At 42.9% G+C, this 20,251-nt stretch overlaps 1 protein-coding gene across 1 annotated transcript; it reads left to right on the top strand.

Moving 5' to 3' along the window:
- The first annotated feature begins 11,967 nt into the window (after positions 1-11,967).
- LOC138430135 (intelectin-1-like) lies at positions 11,968-19,701 on the top strand. The gene is made up of 8 exons (XM_069572035.1): positions 11,968-12,186; positions 12,465-12,528; positions 13,166-13,273; positions 14,216-14,463; positions 14,791-14,949; positions 15,320-15,440; positions 16,544-16,647; positions 19,439-19,701. The coding sequence occupies exons 1-8, from the start codon at positions 12,175-12,177 to the stop codon at positions 19,589-19,591; spliced, it is 969 nt and encodes a 322-aa protein (XP_069428136.1). The 5' UTR covers positions 11,968-12,174; the 3' UTR covers positions 19,592-19,701.
- Positions 19,702-20,251: the final 550 nt, after the last annotated feature.

The raw sequence follows: 20,251 nt of genomic DNA, 5'->3' as shown, positions 1-20,251 counted from the left end.
AAGCAGAAGATATGAAGAAAAGGTGGCAAGAATACACAGAAGAAGTATACAGAAAAGATCTTCATGACCCAGATAACCATGATGGTGTGATCACTCACCTAGACCCAGACATCTTGTAATGTGAAGTCAAGTGGGACTTAGGAAGCATCACTATGAACAAAGCTAGTGGAGGTGATGGCATTCCAGTTGAGCTATTTCAGATCCTGAAAGATGATGCTGTGGAACTGCTGACTTAATATGCCAGCAAATTTGGAAAACTCAGCAGTGGCTACAGGACTGGAAAAGGTCAGTTTTCATTCTATTCCCAATGAAAGGCAATGCCAAAGAATGCTCAGACTACTGCCCAATTGCACCCATCTCACACGCTAGTGAAGTAATGCTCAAAATTCTCCAAGCTGAGCTTTAACAATACATGAACCGTGAACTTCCAGATGTTCAAGATGGATTTAGAAAAGGCAGGGGAACCAGAGATCAAATTGCCAATATCTGCTGGATCATTGAAAAAGCAAGAGAATTCCAGAAAAATATCTATTTCTGCTTTATTGACTATGCCATAGCCTTTGACTGTGTGGATCATGATAAACTGTGAAAAATTCTAAAAAGGATGGGAATATCCGATCACCTGACCTGCCTCTTGAGAAATCTGTATACAGGTCAGAAATCAGCAGTTAGAACTGGACATGGAACAACACATTGGTTCCAAATAGGAAAAGGAGTACATCAAGGCTGCATATTGTCACCCTGCTTATTTAACTTATATGCAGAATACATCATGAGAAATCCTGAGCTGGATGAAGCAGAAGCTAGAATCAAGATTGCTGGGAGAAATATCAATAACCTCAGATATGCAGATGACATCACTCATGGCAGAAAGTGAAGAAGAAACAAAGAGCCTCTTGATGAAAGTGAAAGAGGAGAGTGAAAAAGTTGGCTTAAAGCTCAACATTCAGAAAACAAAGATCAGGACATCCGGTCCCATCACTTCCTGGGAAATAGATGCAGAAACAGTGGAAACAGTGTCAGACTTTAGTTTTTGGGGGCTCCAAAATCACTGCAGATGGTGACTGCAGCCATGAAGTTAAAAGACGCTTACTCCTTGGAAGGAAAGTTATGACCAACATAGATAGGATATTCAAAAGCAGAGACATTATTTTGCCAGCAAGGTCCATCTAGTCAAGGCTATGGTTTTTCCAGTAGTCATGTATGGATGTGAGAGTTGGACTATAAAGAAAGCTGAGCATGGAAGAATTAATGCTTTTGAACTGTGGTGTTGGAGAAGACTCTTGAGAGTACCTTGGACTGCAAGGAGATCCAACCAGTCCATTCTGAAGGAGATCAGTCCTGAATATTCATTGGAAGGACTGATGCTGAAGCTGAAGCTCCAATACTTTGGCCACCTGATGCGAACTAACTCCTTGGAAAAGACCCTGATGCTGGGAAAGATTGAAGGCTGGAGTAGAGGGGGATGACAGAGAATGAGATGGTTGAATGGCATCACTGACTCAATGGACATGAATTTGAGTAAACTCTGGGAGTTGGTGATGGATGGGGGGCTTGGCGTGCTGCAGTCCATGGGGTTGCAAAGAGTTGGGCATGACTCAGAGACTGAACTGAACTGAACTGATGATGCTAGCTGTAGGTTTGTCATACATGACATTTATTATGTTGAGCTATGGGCGATGGCACCCCATTCCAGTACTCTTGCCTGGAAAATCCCTTGGACAGAGGAGTCTGGTAGGCTGCGGTCAATTGGGTTGTGAAGAGTCGGACACGGCTGAGTGACTTCACTTTCACTTTTCACTTTCATGCATTGGAGAAGGAAATGGCAACCCACTCCAGGGTTCTTGCCTGGGGAATCCCAGGGACGGGGGAGCCTGGTGGGCTTCCGTCTATGGGGTCACACAGAGTGGGACACGACTGAAGTGACTTAGCAGAGCAGATGTCCTCTCTAGGCCCACTTTCTGGAGAATTATCATAAATGGGTGCTGAGTTTTGTCAACAGCCTTTTCTGCATCTATTGAGATGATCATGTGGTATTATTCAAATTGTTGATATGGTGTATCACATTGACTGATTTGTGGTTGTTGCAAGTTCCTTGCATCCCTGGGATGAATGCTACTTGATCATGGTGTATGATCTTTTTAATGTATTGTTGGATACAGATTGCTAGTCTTTTGTGGAGGATTTTTGCATCTATTTTCTTCAGTGATATTAGCCTGTAATTTTCTTTCTTTTTTTTTTTTTTGGTGGTATCTTTGTCTCTTTTTGGTATAAGGGTGATGGTGGCCTCATGAAATGAATTGGGAAGTTTTCCTTTCTCTGCAACTTTTTGGAACAGTTTCAGAGGGATAAAGGTTTGATAACTCTTCCCTAAATGTTTGATACAATTCACCCGTGAAGCCATCAGGTCCTAGACTTTTGTTTGTTGGGAAGTTTTCAAATTCAGTGCTTGGTCTGTTCATATATTTTCTTTTTTTTACTGGTCCAGTCTTGGGAGACTGTACCCTTCTAAGAGCTTGTCTGTTTCTTCCAGGTTGTCCATTTTATTGGCATACAGTTGTTCACAGTAGTCTCTTAGTCTTGGTATGTCTATCGAGTCGGTTGTAACTCAACCATTTTCATTTCTGATTTTACTGATCTGAGTCCCCCGCCCCCTTTTTTTTTTCTTGATGAGTCTGGCTAAATGTTTATCAGTCTTGTTTATCTTTTCAGAGAACCAGCTCTTAGTTTCATTGATCTTTGCAATTGTTTTCTTTGTCTCTGTTTCATTTATTTCTACTATGATGATTCCTTCCTTCTACTAATTTTAGGTTTTGTTTGTTCTTCTTTCTCCAGTTGTTTTAGGTATGAGGTTAAGTTGTTTATTTCAAATTTCTCTTGAGGTAAGATTGTATTGCTATAAACCTCCTTCTTTGAATGGCTTTTGCTGCATCCTGTGAGTTTTGGATCATCCAGCTTTTGTTTTAATTTGTCTCTAGGCATCTTTTCATTCCTTCAGTGATCCAGTGGTTGTTTAGTAGCATGTTGTTTAGCCACCGCAACTTTGTAATTCTCAGCGTTTTTTTCTTGTGGTTTATTTCTAATCTCGTAGTCCTGTCATCAGAAAAGATGCTTGAGATGATTTCGATTTTCTTAAATTTACCAAGGCTCAACCTTTGGCTCTATAAATATCAATTCAGTTCAATTTAGGAAGCAAAGATTAAATAGCTAACATCTGTTGGATCATAGAAAAAGCAAGAGAATTACAGACAAACATGTACTTCTGCTTTATTGACTATGCTAAAGCCTTTAACATGTGGATGAAACAAACTGTGGAAAATTCTTAAAGAGATGGGAATACCAGATCACCTTACCTACCTCCTGAGAAATCTGTTTGCAGGTTAAGATGCAACTGTTAGAATCGGACATGGAACAATGGACTAGTTCAAAGTTGGGAAAGGTGTACATCACAGCTGTATATTGTTACCCTGCTTATTTAACTTATATACACGGTACATCATGCAAAATGCCGGGCTGGATGAGGTGCAAGCTGGTATCAAGACTGCTGGAAGAAATATCAATAACCTCAGATATGCAGATGACATCACTCTTATGGCAGAAAGCAAAGAGAAACTAAAGAGCCTCTTGATGAAAGTAAAAGAGGAGAGTGAAAAAGCTGGCTTTAAACTCACCATTCTAAAAACAAAGATCATGGCATCCATTCCATCACTCCTTGGCAAATAGGTGGGGAAACAAAGGGAACCATGAGAGACTTTATTTTCTTGGGCTCCAAAATCACTGCAGATGGTGACTGCAGCCATGAAATTAAAAGACGCTTGCATCTTAGAAAGAAAGCTATGACAAACCTAGACAGCATATTAAAAAGCAAAGACTTTACTTTGCAGACGAAGGTCCATCTAGTCAAAGCTATGGTTTTCCCCATAGTCAAGTATGGATGTGAGAGTTGGACCATAAAGAAAGCTGAACATTTAAGAATTGATGCTTTTGAACTATAGTGTTGGGGAAGACTCTTGGGAGTCCCTTGGACTGCAAGGGGGTCAAACCAGTGAATCCTAAAGGAAATCGATCCTGAATATTCATTGAAAGGACTGATGCTGAAGCTGAAGTTCCTATACTTTGATCACCTGATGGGAATAACAGACTCATTGGAAAAGACCCCGATGCTGGGAAAGACTGAAGGCCGGAGGAGAAGGGAATGACAGAGGGCAAGATGTTTGCATGTCATCACTAACTCAATGGACATGAGTTTGAGCAATCTCTGGGAAATGGTGAAGGACAGGGAAGCCTGGCTTGATGCAGTTCATGGAGTCTTAAAGAGTTGGACAGGATCGAGTGACTGAACAACAGTGAAAATGACAATAAAAAGAGAGCAGGAATGGTACAGTATCATCAGATAAATTAGACTTAAAAATTTGTAAGACGTAAAGTACATTATTTATTAACAATGGTTCAATATGGCAAGAAGATACAGCAATTATAAACGTTTATGCAATGAACAACAGACCTTCAAAATACGTAAAGCAAAGATGGACATCACTGAAAGAAGAGAGAGTTGTACAATAAGCATGTAACCCCAAAGGGAAAGGGATGGGAGACTTTTCGCAAAACTGTCACAGCCCCTGAATTTTCCTTGTAAGGAGTGAAGGAGCTTTCCCTTATCTTTCTCTCCTTCCATGAGCTTCTTGGAATGAAATGTTCCCTGCGAAGCTGAGAATTTTGCTTGTTTTCTAGCTTCTGTAGGGTTGCTTCTCTGTCATTTAGGAGGACAGTTTAGTTGTGCTCCTGCCCAAATACTTGCTCATTAGAGATGAAGACTTTGGTTTTCTCAGGGCTAGATTAGGCTCAGCACAGAATCATAAACTTACCACTTATATAACATTCATTTACTTCATGAGAAATAATATAATGTTACTGAATTTGTCAAAGACTAAGAAGCTAAAATTGGTCATCTATAATCCATATCATTTTACATGAAAGACATTAAAAAATTATATTGGAGTATAGTTGATCTACACTGTTGTGTTAGTTTAGGTGTACAGCAAAGTAGAAAGGATTTTAACACTAACAGAATGAAAGGCCGTAACCACAGAATAAATATACTTCTTTAGCTTCAATATATCTAGTTCTTGGGAAAAGAATTTTGTATGTTTTATGTGAAGCAATTGAAGTATTATTACCTGCCACAATCTTTAGATGACGTTTTGTTAATATTTGATTCAGTTTAAATTCCCCTTATAGTCTAAATATTTGATATTGTTCATACACTGGAGTCAATGATTTCTTTGAGAAAAAGATTTACCTCCTTTCCCCATCACAGAACCAACCACTTCCTCCAATATATTTTCATAATTTTGAGGCAAGCCTTTATTATATAATTGATAACATTGCAGTCAAATATTTATTTTTCTCTTATAGCAATTCCCAGGAAAGGGTTGATGGCTTCCCATATCCGTAAGCTAATATTTTATACTTTGACAATGTCAAAGAAATGAATTACTCAATAGATACAGATTAATTACAAAAGAAAAAGACAGGCATCTGGGAGTAAGAATACTTAGCAACTTCAAGAATAGACTACGTGTAGGTTTAAATCCTGGGTCTGCCACCAGGAAGTTGTGACTACAAAACAAGCTTTCAGTAACCCATTGTTGCCATTGTTCAGTCACTAAGTCGTGTCTGACTCTTTGCAGCCCCATGGACAACAGCAAGCCATGCTTCCCTGTCCCTCACTATCTCCCAGAATTTGCTCAAATTCATGTCCATTGGGTTGGTGATGCTATCCAACCATCTCATCCTCTGCTGCCCTCTTCTTCTTCTGCCTTTAATCTTTCCCAGCATCAGGGTCTTTTCCAATGAGTCCACTGTTCCCATTAAGTGGCCAAAGTATTGGACCTGCACCTTCAGCACCAGTCCTTCCAACGAACATTCAGGGTTGATTTCCTTCAGGATTGACTGGTGATCTTGCTGTCCTAGGGACTCTCAAAAGTCTTTTCTAGCAACACTATTCAAAAGCATCAATTCTTTGACTCAGCCTTCTTTACAAAACAAGCTCTCAGTATCCCAACACACAGTGATATTATTTTTTTTTTTAGTTTTTCATGTATATGTGTCCTGTGAAATGTGATTTTATTTTATTTTATTCATTTTTTTTATTAAAAAATTTTTTTATTTTTACTTTATTTTGCTTTACAATACTGTATTGGTTTTGCCATTCATTGACATGAATCAGCTACGGGTGTACATGAGTTCCCAATCATGAACCCCCCTCCCACCTCCCACCCCATATCATCTCTCTGGATCATCCCCGTGCACCAGCCCCAAAATCCTGTATCCTGTATCAAACATAGACTGACGATTTGTTTCTTACATGATAGTTTACATGTTTCAATGCCATTCTCCCAAATCATCCCACCCTCGCCCTCTCCCACAGAGTCCAAAAGTCTGTTCTATACATCTGTGTCTCTTTTGCTGTCTTGCATACAGGGTTATCATTACCATCTTTCTAAATTCCATATATATGTGTTAGTATACTGTATTGGTGTTTTTCTTTCTGGCTTACTTCACTCTGTATAATAGGCTCCAGTTTCATCCACCTCATTAGAACTGATTCAAATGTATTCTTTTTAATGGCTGAGTAATACTCCATTGTGTATATGTACCACAGCTTTCTTATCCATTCATCTGCTGATGGACAAAAGAGACCATAGCAACAATCAACAAAGCCAAAAGGCGGTTCTTTGAAAGGATAAATAAAATTGATAAACCATTAGCCAGACTCATCAGGAAACAAAGGGAGAAAAATCAAATCAATAAAATTAGAAATGAAAATGGAGAGATGACAACAGACAACACAGAATTACAAAGGATCATAAGAGACTACTATCAGCAATTATATGCCAATAAAATGGACAACGTGGAAGAAATGGACAAATGCTTAGAAAAGTACAACTTTCCAAAACTGAACCAGGAAGAAATAGAAAATCTTAACAGACCCATCACAAGCACGGAAATTGAAACTGTAATCAGAAATCTTCCAGCAAACAAAAGCCCAGGTCCAGACGGCTTCACAGCTGAGTTCTACCAAAAATTTCGAGAAGAGCTAACACCTATCCTACTCAAACTCTTCCAGAAAATTGCAGAGGAAGGTAAACTTCCAAACTCATTCTATGAGGCCACCATCACCCTAATACCAAAACCTGACAAAGATGCCACAAAAAAAGAAAACTACAGGCCAATATCACTGATGAACATAGATGACAAATCCTCAACAAAATTCTAGCAATCAGAATCCAACAACACATTAAAAAGATCATACACCATGACCATGTGGGCTTTATCCCAGGGATGCAAGGATTCTTCAATATCCACAAATCAATCAATGTAATTCACCACATTAACAAATTGAAAAATAAAAGCCATATGATTATCTCAATAGATGTAGAGAAGGCCTGTGACAAAATTCAATATCCATTTATGATAAAAACTCTCCAGAAAGCAGGAATAGAAGGAACATACCTCAACACAATAAAAGCTATATATGATAAACCCACTGGAAACATTATCCTCAATGGTGAAAAATGGAAAGCATTTCCTTTAAAGTCAGGAACAAAACAACGGTGCCCACCTTCACCGCTACTATTCAGCATAGTTCTGGAAGTTTTAGCCACAGCAATCAGAGCAGAAAAAGAAATAAGAGGAATCCAACTGGAAAAGAAGTAAAACTCTCACTGCAGATGACATGATCCTCTACATAGAAAACCCTAAAGACTCCACCAGAAAATTACTACAGCTAATCAATGAATATAGTAAAGTTGCAGGATATAAAATCAACACACAGAAATCCCTTGCATTCCTATAAACTAATAATGAGAAAGTAGAAAAAGAAATTAAGGAAACAATTCCATTCACCATTGCAACGAAAAGAATAAAATACTTGGGAACATACCTACCTAAAGAAACTAAAGACCTATATATAGAAAATTATAAAACACTGATGAAAGAAATCAAAGAAGACACTAATAGGTGGAGAAATATACCGTGTTCATGGATTGGAAGAATCAATATGGTGAAAATGAGTATACTACCTAAAGCAATCTACAGATTCAATGCAATCCCTATTAAGCTACCAGCAGTATTTTTCACAGAGCTAGAATAAATAATTTCAAGATTTGTATGGAAATACTAAAAACCTCGAATAGCCAAAGCAATCTTGAGAAAGAAGAATGGAACTGGAGGAATCAACCTGCCTGACTTCAGGCTCTACTACAAAGCCACAGTCATCAAGACAGTATGGTCCTGGCACAAAGACAGACATATAGATCAATGGAACAAAATAGAAAGCCCAGAGATAAACCCACACACCTATGGACACCTTATCTTCGACAAAGGAGGCAAGAATATACAATGGGTTAAAGACAATCTCTTTAACAAGCGGTGGTGGGAAAACTGGTCAACCACTTGTAAAAGAATGAAACTAGATCACTTTCTAACATCATACACAAAAATAAACTGAAAATGGATTAAAGATCTAAACGTAAGACCAGAAACTATAAAACTCCTAGAGGAGAACATAGGCAAAACACTCTCCAACACTGTGATATTCTGTAAGGTTGAAATGCTAGTGTACTTACTGGGATAAAATTAGGATGGGCTTTTAAGTGAGAATAGATATGGCAACATTATTTTAAAGGCGTGTAGAAGTATTCAGTTTGAAAATTTAATGCAAAGTGATCCTCAAGATATATACTGTTGCATAAATTCAGATTTCATAGTTTTTAAAAAGCCAGTAATACATGTTATTACTGTATACATGTTATTACCCCAAATATTAGGATTTTGGATATTAGGCACACTGTATTTCAGAATGTCAGTTACAGACACAACCCTTCCTTCCCTGGCTGAGGTTTTTGGACTTTCTAAGGTGTCATCTAGTACCTACATATCTTTTTTGGTAGAGGTCACTGAATATGCCTTTGGCCACATATTCTCAACTGTCTCATGTTAGAGACAGTATTCAGCAGAGGATGATACCATGTGTTGATGCCAAAGAATGAACATCTGGAAGGTGACTCAATCCAAATGTGTTGCTTTATTCCCTCAAATTTTACTAGTCAAATTTTAGAAGTTTGATATCATGTAGCAGCAACATTTCTCAGCTGCTAGGTTGGGTCTGTGTAACTAGTCAGCTTATTTTACATGGAATATGCTGTGCTTCGTCATTCAGTCGTGTCTGACTCTTTGTGACACCGTGAACTGTAGATATCACAGACTTCAATGTCCAAGGTGATTCTCCAGGCAAGGATACTGGGGTGGGTTGCCATACCCTCCTCCAGGGGATCTTTCCAACTCAGGGATCGATCCCAGGTCTCGCACAGAGCTGACAGATTCTTTACTGTCTGAGCCACCAGGGAGGCCCTGTATGTGGCATACCAAATAGAAAAATACTTGCTCGTTACTGAGGTGCATATGGGAAAATGTTTTGGGAGCTATTATGTGTGTTCATGTGTGTTTGTCCCTGTTGAAGATGATTTATGAAGAAAATTTTCCACACTATTTGCCTGCTGAAGACCCAGAATCTGTTATTCCTTTCATCTCTCCTTGCAAAACAGACTGTTTTTTCTCCCAGACCATCTGTTTTGTAATACAGAACTAAGACACCTGACAGACAGTGCTGATATTTTTTTTCCCTGAGGTATTCTTTTAAGGCCCCGGTGCAGTCAGTACATCACACACCTTCTGAGACACCACAGGCAACACATTTAGATTTCCCCTAAACAAAACACAGAATGCCATCCTTCCAACCTTGAAGATTAGTTTCCTCATCAGACATAAATGTACCACCAAACCAGGGCCCCATATTTTATGGGGTCATTTCCTCAGGCTGGAAAAAGGATGGTGTGGACTTGTGCCCTGCCTGGTAAAGGCTTCAGCCTGAAAGTGACCCTTTCTGCTCACATTTCTTGGCTAACACAAGTCCCATGGCCCACTTAACTTCACAGAGGAGAGGTGCAGTCTTTCCTGTGCCTCCAAAAAGAAGGGAGTTAATCACAGTGAACAACCTGGATGACTACCTGAGAAATTGCCTGATTAAGTGGTATTAGTGGTCATTTCCCTATGGCTGTAGCAAACAGCAGAGATGTATGGGAGACAGGTCAGTCCTCTCTCCATCTCTCCCTCCAACTCTGTCCTCTCTGAAAACAAATTCAGGTGGTTGTGATGTAGTAGAGTGCACGGGTAAGTGTAAGTTATTAATAACATTTCAGACCTTGGATTAGATAGTTGTTTATATGTGTCTAAGGCATTTGCTTTCCTCTGCACTGAACAAGCTGGATGGTTTCTGCACCTTGGACAGCAAAGAGATGTAGGGCTGGAGGCCTAGGAGTGAGAGGAAGCAGGGCCCTGGACATCAGCATCTGACCCCGAGAGCAGCCCCAGCAGCAGAGGTGATAGAAATGAGGTATCAGTGGTCAGCCAGAGCCTGGGCAGTGGACAGAGCTGAAAGGAGTTATGGTGACATGGGTGTGGAATGGTGAAATCTAGTTGTAAGCTATGATAAACCTAGACAGTGTATTAAAAAGCAGAGATATCAGTTTTTTGACCCTGTAGTCCATATAGTCAAATATGGTCAAATGTCCATATAGTCAAAGCTATGGTTTTTCTAGTAGTCATGTATAGATGTGAGAGTGGGACCATAAAAAAGGCTGAGCACTGAAGGATTGGTGCTTTTGAACTGTGGTGCTGGAGAAGGCTCTTGAGAATCCCTTGGACTGCAAGGAGATAAAGCCAATCAATCCTAAAGGAAATCAACCTTGACTATTCACTGGAAAGACGATGCTGAAGCTGAAACTCCAATACTTTGGCCACCTGATGCAAAGAGCTGGCTCATTGGAAAAGACCCTGATGCTGGGAAAGGAGGAGGGCAGATGGAAAAGGGGATGATGGAGGATGAGATGGTTGGATGGCATTTCTGATTCAATAGAGATGAGTTTGAGCCAATTCTGGGAGATACTGAGGGACAGGGGAGCCTGGCTTGCTGCAGTTCATGGGATCACAGAGTCGGACATCACTGAGTGACTGAATAACAACAAGAACATCCCCTGGGGATTTTGGGCTTCAGTGTGGACAGGAAATCTCCGAATAATGGGAGGTAATGAAAGCCAGAAAAAATTTAGTCTGATGAATTCTGGCTGAGCTGAGTAGAACTCCCAGGCTAGCGGGCCCTAGCAAAGTACCAGTTACATTAAAAAGAATTAATGATAGAAGTTGATAATTGCACTGTGGTTAATATTAGAAAATCTGTATTGGGAAAGGACATACTTCTCTAGGGAAAAGGCCTTCATATATGTAACTTATCCTCAATATGTTGAAGAAAGAAAGGCTGTGTGAGTTTTTGTGTGCATAAAGAGAGAAGGCATGCATGATAAAGCAAATTGGGAAGAATACAAACTAACAGGGGATCTGGGTAGAGGCTATATGTGTGTCTGCACTGCTCTTATTTTCGCAATATTCTGTAAATTTTCAATTATTTCAGCCTCCAAATTAAAACCGAATGACATGACAGTGTGGCACATGTCATATTTCGGGTGATGAAGTCCCTATTAGGCCAGGGGAGTATCCGTCAGCCTTGCCTGGGGTGGGGGTGTCAGGGCGGGCTTCATGGAGAAGTTTCAGGAGAGACTGGAAGGATGACAACCTGATGGAGGTGTGTGAGGCCCTGGAGCATTGACTGAGGTGGGAGCAGGACAGGCTGCAGGGGAGAACTGTGAGGTCCCATCCATCCCAAGAGTCTGTTATGGAAGGTAACACTGTGTGTGCTCTGACCCTGCAGGGCTCGCCCTCCTCATGGTGAGTGTCACCTGTGTGACCAAGACTGCTGCCTCCTGCCCCTCCAGACAGTTACACAATCCTTCTCATTGCTGGAGCCGAGGCTTAGGCCCCAAGGGAGGGGCTTGCAGCTCAAAGTGGCCTGGGATGGGCAGGGCCCACATGCTTTGCTCTCCCCATAAAGGCTCAGCACTTCACTCATGTCAGGACTCTCTGCAGAGGCAGTAGCTCTGAGTCTGCACCTGGCAGGGAAGTCTCAGCTCCTGGTATCTGTGAGGAAGGAAGGGGATAGCTCTCCGTGCTGTGAGGAAGCTGAGTCTGAGACAAGATCCGAGTGTGTGGGGAGCCACGATGCCAGCTCAGGTCTGATCTTGGTCTCAGGGATGCAGAGTTTCAGAGAAAGGAACCTGTGGGCCCTTAAGGATTTGAGGATGGGATGCTGCTGCGAAGTCTCTTGGATGAGGTGGGGCCTATTCCAGGAGGTTCGAGAATGCTCAGAATCCCGTCACTTTCCATTTGAGGTTTCCATATGCAGAAAGTTCAGAGATCATAATGGGAAGATGAAAAACGATGGATCAGCAAGGGTGGAAGGGAGAGAAAGAATGAACCCGCCAATGATGTTCTGCATCTGCTTTCTTTAGGGGCCAGGTGTCAGATTCTGCCTCCTGCTGTTCCTCTCTCTGGCCGCCAGAGGGCGGGGTGCAGGTAAGTCACTCAGGAGCAGCAGTTTCATGAGCTCACCCAGGTGCACAGCGGAGCAGAGGGAGTGGAGCTGGGCTGGATGCTGATGTTCTGGTCCAGAGGGGAGTCGTGGAGATGCAGAGAAGCCGCGCTTTGCAGCCAAATTGAGCTGTGGCCTAGTGTTGATTGCTGGCCTCTCTGGATGTTTGGTCTGAAGCTAAGCCCTGTCCTGGGGCCCCAGTCTGTGTCTCTGTATGGCTGAGGGGGCTCAGGGGAGTCCTAGAGACGAAGACTGTTTTCTTCTAGCTGCTCCTGCTCCCGCTCCCGTGGCCTTGGCTTTGGGATTTCTGGAGGGTGCTTGGTGGTCAGGGTTGTGTCCAGGGAACATTCTTCCCTAATCCTCATCCTCACAATTCCATTTATCACAATAGGCATAAAGATAATTTTCATGTTTAATTAGTTGTGGAGAAGAATGCAGGTTGAGTTAAGCCTGTACTAGATGGTGGCTCAGCCAGTCTTAGCAGAGAAGACACTGACCTCTGGGGCTGCAAAGCCCAGTGATGAGCCTGTGAAGGAGAAAGGAGCTGGGAGTCAATGACCAGGAAGGCTGGAGTGAGCTGTGCAACACTATTAATGAGAATTATCCTCACATCCTCTACAGTGACCCCTTCTGTTGGGAAGTTCTGGGGGAACGAAATCTGTGCCCCTTTCCTGTCTTTCCTGCCCAGAACCTGCAAGGAAATCAAAGAAACTTGCCATAGCGCAGGTGGTGAGTAATAAACCAACTCAGCGTCCTCTCCTTTTGGCCCCTTTTTCGCTACAGATCCTGGTCATGGAGATCAAAAGGGGTGTGCCTACCACTCGTGTCTGCTCTGACTCCAGCTTCCAGTCTAGGATATTTCCAGTGGGAATTTTGAGGCTTTTGGGTACCATCTAGTTTTTGGAGACATGATTTTCTGAACACAGGGAGAATGTTTCTGGTGTTCCTGGTGACTCTTAGTTTGGCAACCAGAGCTCTGATGACTTAAGATTTTCTCCTTGTAAGTAAGCTAAATAGTTAGTCTGCCCCAGTGTCATAGATTCTGGCAGAGACATAGTCCTTTATTACTCACTAACGCAGAAGTAGCCAGAGCATCAGCTTTTTCCTGTGTTGTTTCCCTGGTCCTGTCCCATCACAGTGATGTGAAGAGGTCCAGGAGATATCTGCACATGTAATTTGTTTGCCAAGCAGCTCATAAATTGGAATCATCAAGCAAGCACAAGTCTTTTCTGATATTACAGCTTATTTTCTTTGGGGCTGAGTATGAGGAGGAACTCTGCACTTAGGGAATCCGAATCTCATAAAATGGGCAGTGACCATGCCTGGCCTTAGCTCTGAGTTGCAGAGGCCACATCCTGATGTGGACTTGAGATGTGGTCAGGTGCTCTTATCAGGCCTCGGGGGGTCAGAAGGAGGCTCTATCCAGAGGGAGATACCATCTCTGTCTTCTTGGATGTTTGCTTTATAAAGCCTTTTTGAAAAGGAAGCCTGGAACTAAGGCAGTCAGTGTTTCTGCTCTAAGATTACCCACAGAGAATTGTCCTCAAGAAATGGGTGTGTGTAGGAGCCTTCAGGATACATTTCTGACTTCCCAAATTCTTTCTGGTGATGGGGCCTGACAGGGATTCCCTGTTCTCAGACAGGGGGGTCTCTGGCTGGTTCCCTCTGCAGATGGCCTGTATCACCTCCGCACTGAGAATGGTGTCATCTACCAGACCTTCTGTGACATGACCTCTGGGGGTGGTGGCTGGACCCTGGTGGCCAGCATCCATGAGAACAACATACGTGGGAAATGCACGTTGGGCGATCGCTGGTCCAGTCAGCAGGGCAACAGGGCTGACTACCCAGAGGGCGATGGCAACTGGGCCAATTACAACACATTTGGGTCTGCAGAGGCCGCCACCAGCGATGACTACAAGGTACTGAGCACCCAGGTGGGAAGGATGGGGAGTGGGGTGCGGCCAGAGCAGAGCCTGTGGAAGGGAGGGCGGGAGACAGGGAGGTGGAAGTGGGGCTGGAGAAGATGACAGACAGAAGCCCATGTCTTGAATGACAGCTTCCTCCCACCAAGGCTGTTTGGGTGGTGCGGCCTCATCGTCTGCTGGAGGAGGTTGGGTTTCTGAGCACTGCTGGGCACCTGGCCTCCTGAAGCCCACAGCTCTCAGCTCAAGTGAGGGTTGTGTATGTCTCTTTTTGGCTGGTGGCACCTCCCAGGTCAGCAAGGCTGAGTGTGTGTCCCTCTGCAGAACCCTGGCTACTACGACATCCAGGCCCAGGACCTGGGCATCTGGCATGTGCCCAACAAGTCCCCCCTGCAGCACTGGAGGAACAGCTCCCTGCTGAGGTACCACACCAACACGGGCTTCTTCCGGAGACTGGGGCATAATCTCTTTGGACTCTACCAGGTACATGGGGCTGCTGGCTGGCTGTAGGCGGTGGTCTTTTGGTGAACAGAGAACCAATGTTTTAGATGAGGAGTAAGTTTGCTCTGGTCATTGCACTAAGAGGAACCTCTGCTTGGCTTTCTCCTACCTCTGGGTCCCTGTGAACTGGTGTGCTGCCTCTCAGAGGAACTGTGAGCCAGGAAGCACAAGAAGCTCTGGGGAAGAAGGGAGTGGGTAAAGAAGGAGAAAAACAAGGGTCTTGAGGCTGGTTAGGTTCTGAGCTATGAGTAGGGATGGCAAAGAATCCCTATCATTCAGACTGTTGTCTGAATAATGCCACCTGAGGGCATTAAATCCTCTACTTCCTCAATCTGTATTTTTGTCCCTGTAGAAATTCCCAGTGAAGTATGGAGCAGGGAAGTGCTGGACTGACAACGGCCCAGCCATTCCTGTCGACTATGACTTTGGTGATGCTGAGAAAACTGCATCTTATTACTCACCAAATGGTCAGCGTGAGTATCTGCTTCCAGAACCCAGTCATCAATCCTTTGCTGCACTCTTGGGGGAAGGGCAAATAACAACAATTAATGATTGCTGGCATTTATGGAACACATATCAATACAACACACCAAACTGTTTTCTAGAAACTTGACACGGTTTTGTGTCATTTAATCATCCTGAAAAATTTATGGAGTTAGAATTACTGTCCTCTCCATTGTAGAGAATATAAAGCCAGACTTCTTAATCAATATACTGTGTGACATAATAGTTACACCAAAAAGGCAAGCTAATGTTCCCAGGTGAGAACTACTTGAAAAGTAGTGAGAAAAATTTGTTTTTGTTATGATGGATAGCTATTATTTGAAAGAAGACATTTTTTCAGCAGGATAAAACAGGAGATGTGGGTTTGATAGCTCAGTAGGGAAGGTCCCCTGGAGAAGGAAATGGCTACCCATTCCAGTATTCTTGCCAGGAAAATCTCTAGGACAGAGGAACCTGGCGGGCTGCATTCTGTGGTGTCACAAAGAGTCGACCACGACTGAGACTAACACTACTAAAGTTAATGTTTGGTGGGAAAATGTGAACCATCAGTTTTTATACTTACTATTTCAATGACAGCAGGTAATGGTAGGTAGGGCAAATAAAGTCATGGTAATTGGATGAGAAGTGTGCCAGCAGAAACCGATGGCAACTTCTTTTTTTTAAAATTTTTACTTTATTTTACTTTACAATACTGTATTGGTTTTGCCATACATTGACATGAATCGATGGCCACTTCTGATCATTGCTTATTCCTGCTGGACCTCTGGAGGTCTTCTTGCTGATCTCTCAGTGGACTCTAATTTCTCCTATGAGTCCTAGGCAGACAAGTGACTCTTGTGAACATAAGTCTTGGTCTTGTTAGCTCAGATGGAAGGAGGTTCCCTTCCAGCCAAATTCAGAGCCAGCATGTAGCAGCCGCTGTCCACAGAAATGCTGGGTTTCATCCCCTAGGCTTGGAGTCCTGGGCTATAACCTGACCTGTTGATTTAGGCAATCCCTGGGCTGGTCAAAGGGAAATTGTTTCCAGTTCATCTTTTGAATACTTAGGCCTTTCTCTGCCTCTCTTTTCCAGGAGAATTTGTTGCAGGATTTGTCCAGTTCAGGGTGTTTAACAATGAGGGAGCTGCCAATGCCCTGTGTGCTGGGATGAGAGTCACTGGCTGCAACACTGAGTTCGTGAGTTTAGGGATGATCCCTGGCTTGTGTGTGTGTGTCTATGTGTGCATGGGAACACTTGATTGGGATGTTTTAGTGTAAATCTCCTTGGCTTGCGTTTTATTCTTTTGCTGGTATTTTGTGGACATACTTTTAAAATTGTTACTATTGAGGAGCCTGGTAGGCTGCAGTCCATGGGGTTGTGAAGAATCGGATACAACTGAATGTCTTCACTTTCACTTTTCACTTTCATGCATTGGAGAAGGAAATGGCAACCCACTCCAGTGTTCTTGCCTGGAGAATCCCAGGGACAGGGGAGCCTCGTGGGCTTCCGTCTATGGGGTTGCACAGAGTCGGACACGACTGAAGCGACTTAGCAGCAGTAGCAGCATTGCTTTTAAATTGAGATTCAATGGACATAAACATTTTATTAGCTTCAAGTATATAACATAATGATTCTATATTTTTATGTATTTTGAAATGATCATCACAGTAACTCTAGTCAACATCCACCATCACAAATGGTTTCAAATTCTTTTGTCTTGTGATAAAAAATTTTAATATCTACTCTCTTAGTAACTTTTCAGTGTACCAATCAGTATTATTAACTATAGTCACTAGTCTATACTTTACATCCCCAGGACTTATTTTATAACTGAAAGTTTGTACATTTGTCTAATGGATATAATTTCCTGTATTGAAGTCCAATTTATCTGTATTCTCATGTATGATTAGTACTTTGATGCTGTGTTTAAGAAGTATTTTCCTATGTCGAGATCATGATGCTATTCTACATTCAATGTAGAAACTTTATGTTTTTATTTTTTCCCAGTATTGAGAAGAGAGCACCATAGTTGTGGTTAGTGGAGACTCTCTCTGAAGGACATTTATGGTTGGGGGGCAGGAGGAAGAGAGAGTCAGAGTTCTAAAGACAAGAATATTCATTCAGTACCTTTTCCTTCCACAACTGTCAGTCTGAGAAACGTGACCCTGAAGTCAAGGACATCTTCACTTCCCTGTTCAGTTACCAGTTGTCCATTTCTCGGTCGAGGTGTGATAGCTGTGTCTTCATGGAAGGGTCCCTAGATTATGATTTGGAGGATGATGCAGGTGTGGGCTCTGGGAGTAGGGTGAGACGTGTTTCCCCTACACTGGCTTCCAAGGAGCCTTATCTTGCTCATTAATGCTCATTTGCATGTACCCTTGCAAGCACTGATTCCTTAAAAACGCATGCTAGGGAACCTACAAAGTGCAGCTATTAGAGATGCAAAGCTGACAGAGTCATCCTAAGGAGCTCAGACTGAGTGGGAGAGAGATATAAATGCACGATTGCAATCTCATGTGGTATCGCCTGTGGTAGCAACATAAACAAGGGGCTCCGGGAACACAATACAGGAGCTGCTACCTGTACTAATGGCACACAGCTGATTCTGAAGGAAGGTGACACCTTTGCTGAATGTCGAAAGATGTGTGTAAAATTCAATAGGCAGCAAGGGGCAGAGTAGTGTCCTTGAGCATGAGTGACTGACATGTTCAAAATCACTGGGATTTAATAGACCATGGTGTGTTGAGGGGGCAGTGAGCTGTTGTGTAAATTGTATCATGGTATGCACATGGTGTAGAATCAAGAGCTGATGCTGGAAATACTTGCAAGAAGTAGGGCAAGGAGGGGCTTTTGAATTATGTTCAGGACACAGAGTTTATGTTATAGGTGATGGGACACATATAATCTGATGTTAGGGGACACATAAGAGGAGTTTGAACAGATTAGTGACCTGATCATTCAAGAGCAGGGAAATGAGTTAGTGAGACCATGCTGCTGCTGCTAAGTCGCTTCAGCCGTGTCCGACTCTGTGCGACCCCACAGATGGCAGCCTACTAGGCTCCTCTGTCTCTGGGATTCTCCAGGCAAGAACACTGCAGTGGGTTGCCATCTCCTTCTCCAATGCATGAAAGTGAAAAGCGAAAGTGAAGTCGCTCAGTTGTGCCCGACTTTTAGCGACCCCATGGGCTGCAGCCTACCAGGCTCCTCGGTCCATGGGATTTTCCAGGCAAGAGAACTGGAGTGGGGTGCCATTGCCTTCTCCAGTGAGACCATGAGGCAGGTGTAAAGGTACAGGTGTGAAATACTGAGGACCTGAGCCAGGGTGGCCTTGATAAATTTAAAAGAGCAAGCATGGATGTCTAGACAGTGAAATCAGCAGTTCTTGATGATTAAATGAACGTGGGGGATGGGAAGTGAAAGAGGCAACAGACTTCAGGGTTTTGTTTTGGGTGATTGAGTGCTGTCAATTAAGATGGGTGACAGGAGGAGAAATAGATTCAAGGGCAGCAAAAGAGCGAATTAGTTTTGTTTTGCTTAAGTGGAGTTTTAGATTTAGCGATATGTAGGTGGAGACATTCACAGGGCAGCTGGATATGGGGTTTCAAGCCCAGAAAATACCTGGCTGGTCATTCAGGTTTAGGAGTATATCTTGGTGATAGGTGATTATGCTGGTTCTAGCAAAAGTCATGGGAGAAGACAGACAATCATCAGGAGATTGAGGTGTGGACAGAATTGTGAGGAATCAATAGCCTTTAGGGGATCTATTGAGGAACAAGCATGGTTGAGGGGGTCTGAGAATAAGCATAAAGGGAAGTAGAAAGGAATTCAGGAAAGCATGGTTTCAGAGTCCACTGGAGGGAAAGGTTTTTTCAGGGGAGGGGTCAAGGCAAGTAGGAAGAAGACCACATTTACAGGGGATTTGACCATTAAGAGCTCCCTGGTGTGTCCACAGCCAACCCCTTGTTGTGTCTTCTCCCTGCCCCCCAGCACTGCATCGGTGGAGGAGGATACTTCCCAGAGAGCAGTCCCTGGCAGTGTGGGGATTTCTCCTCCTTTGATTGGAATGGATACGGAGCTCACCGGGGTTACAGCTCCAGCCGGGAGATCACTGAGGCAGCTGTGCTCCTGTTCTACCGCTGAGAGCTGTGTGGTGTGAGACAGAAAGCCAGCTCCTAAGCCCAGACCCTCAGAAATGGAAAAATGGAATGCTAACAAGGAGGGGAAGGGAATAAATTCCATCACTTTGTGCAGTTTGTGACTCTCAGTTTCTTTTAATTCCTTTTACAAATTGAAACCTGGAGTGATGTTTTACAATAACACCTTGTAAGCTGGTGATTTCTACTTTAGACTTTCGGAGTTTGGAACTTCTAGTCTCAGGTATCCAGGACACACATTTGCTTCTCTTTCTAGGGAACCCCTATGGGAGACTGAGGAGCAGGGAAAAATCATTCTTAATTTTCCTACCATTCTATTATTGGTTAGTGAAATTAAGCTCTCTGCATAAGTATCTTAAAGAGGAAAAGCTGATTATTATTTAGTTTCAGTAGGGAAAAAAGAAATTGAGGTCACAGCTGTCCATTTCCTTTATTCCTCCAATTTTGACAGTTGGGACAGTGTCTCTAAAATGATTTGGTACTATTTGCAACATCTCTGTTTTAGGGAGGGTTCTCACAATACCAAGGAATTCACTGACACCTAGTGGGATGTCCTACAACTCAACTCCATTTTGACCCAGTCTACCAGGAGACAACGTCAGATCGCCATGTGAAGGGCTCAGTTCTACAAGTCTGTCCCTTGAAT

The sequence above is a fragment of the Ovis canadensis genome, chromosome 1 (assembly GCF_042477335.2).
Source record: "Ovis canadensis isolate MfBH-ARS-UI-01 breed Bighorn chromosome 1, ARS-UI_OviCan_v2, whole genome shotgun sequence".
Taxonomy (NCBI): domain Eukaryota; kingdom Metazoa; phylum Chordata; class Mammalia; order Artiodactyla; family Bovidae; genus Ovis; species Ovis canadensis.
The sequence above is the reverse complement of the archived record's forward strand: the minus strand, read 5'-3'. Positions and strand labels throughout refer to the sequence as shown.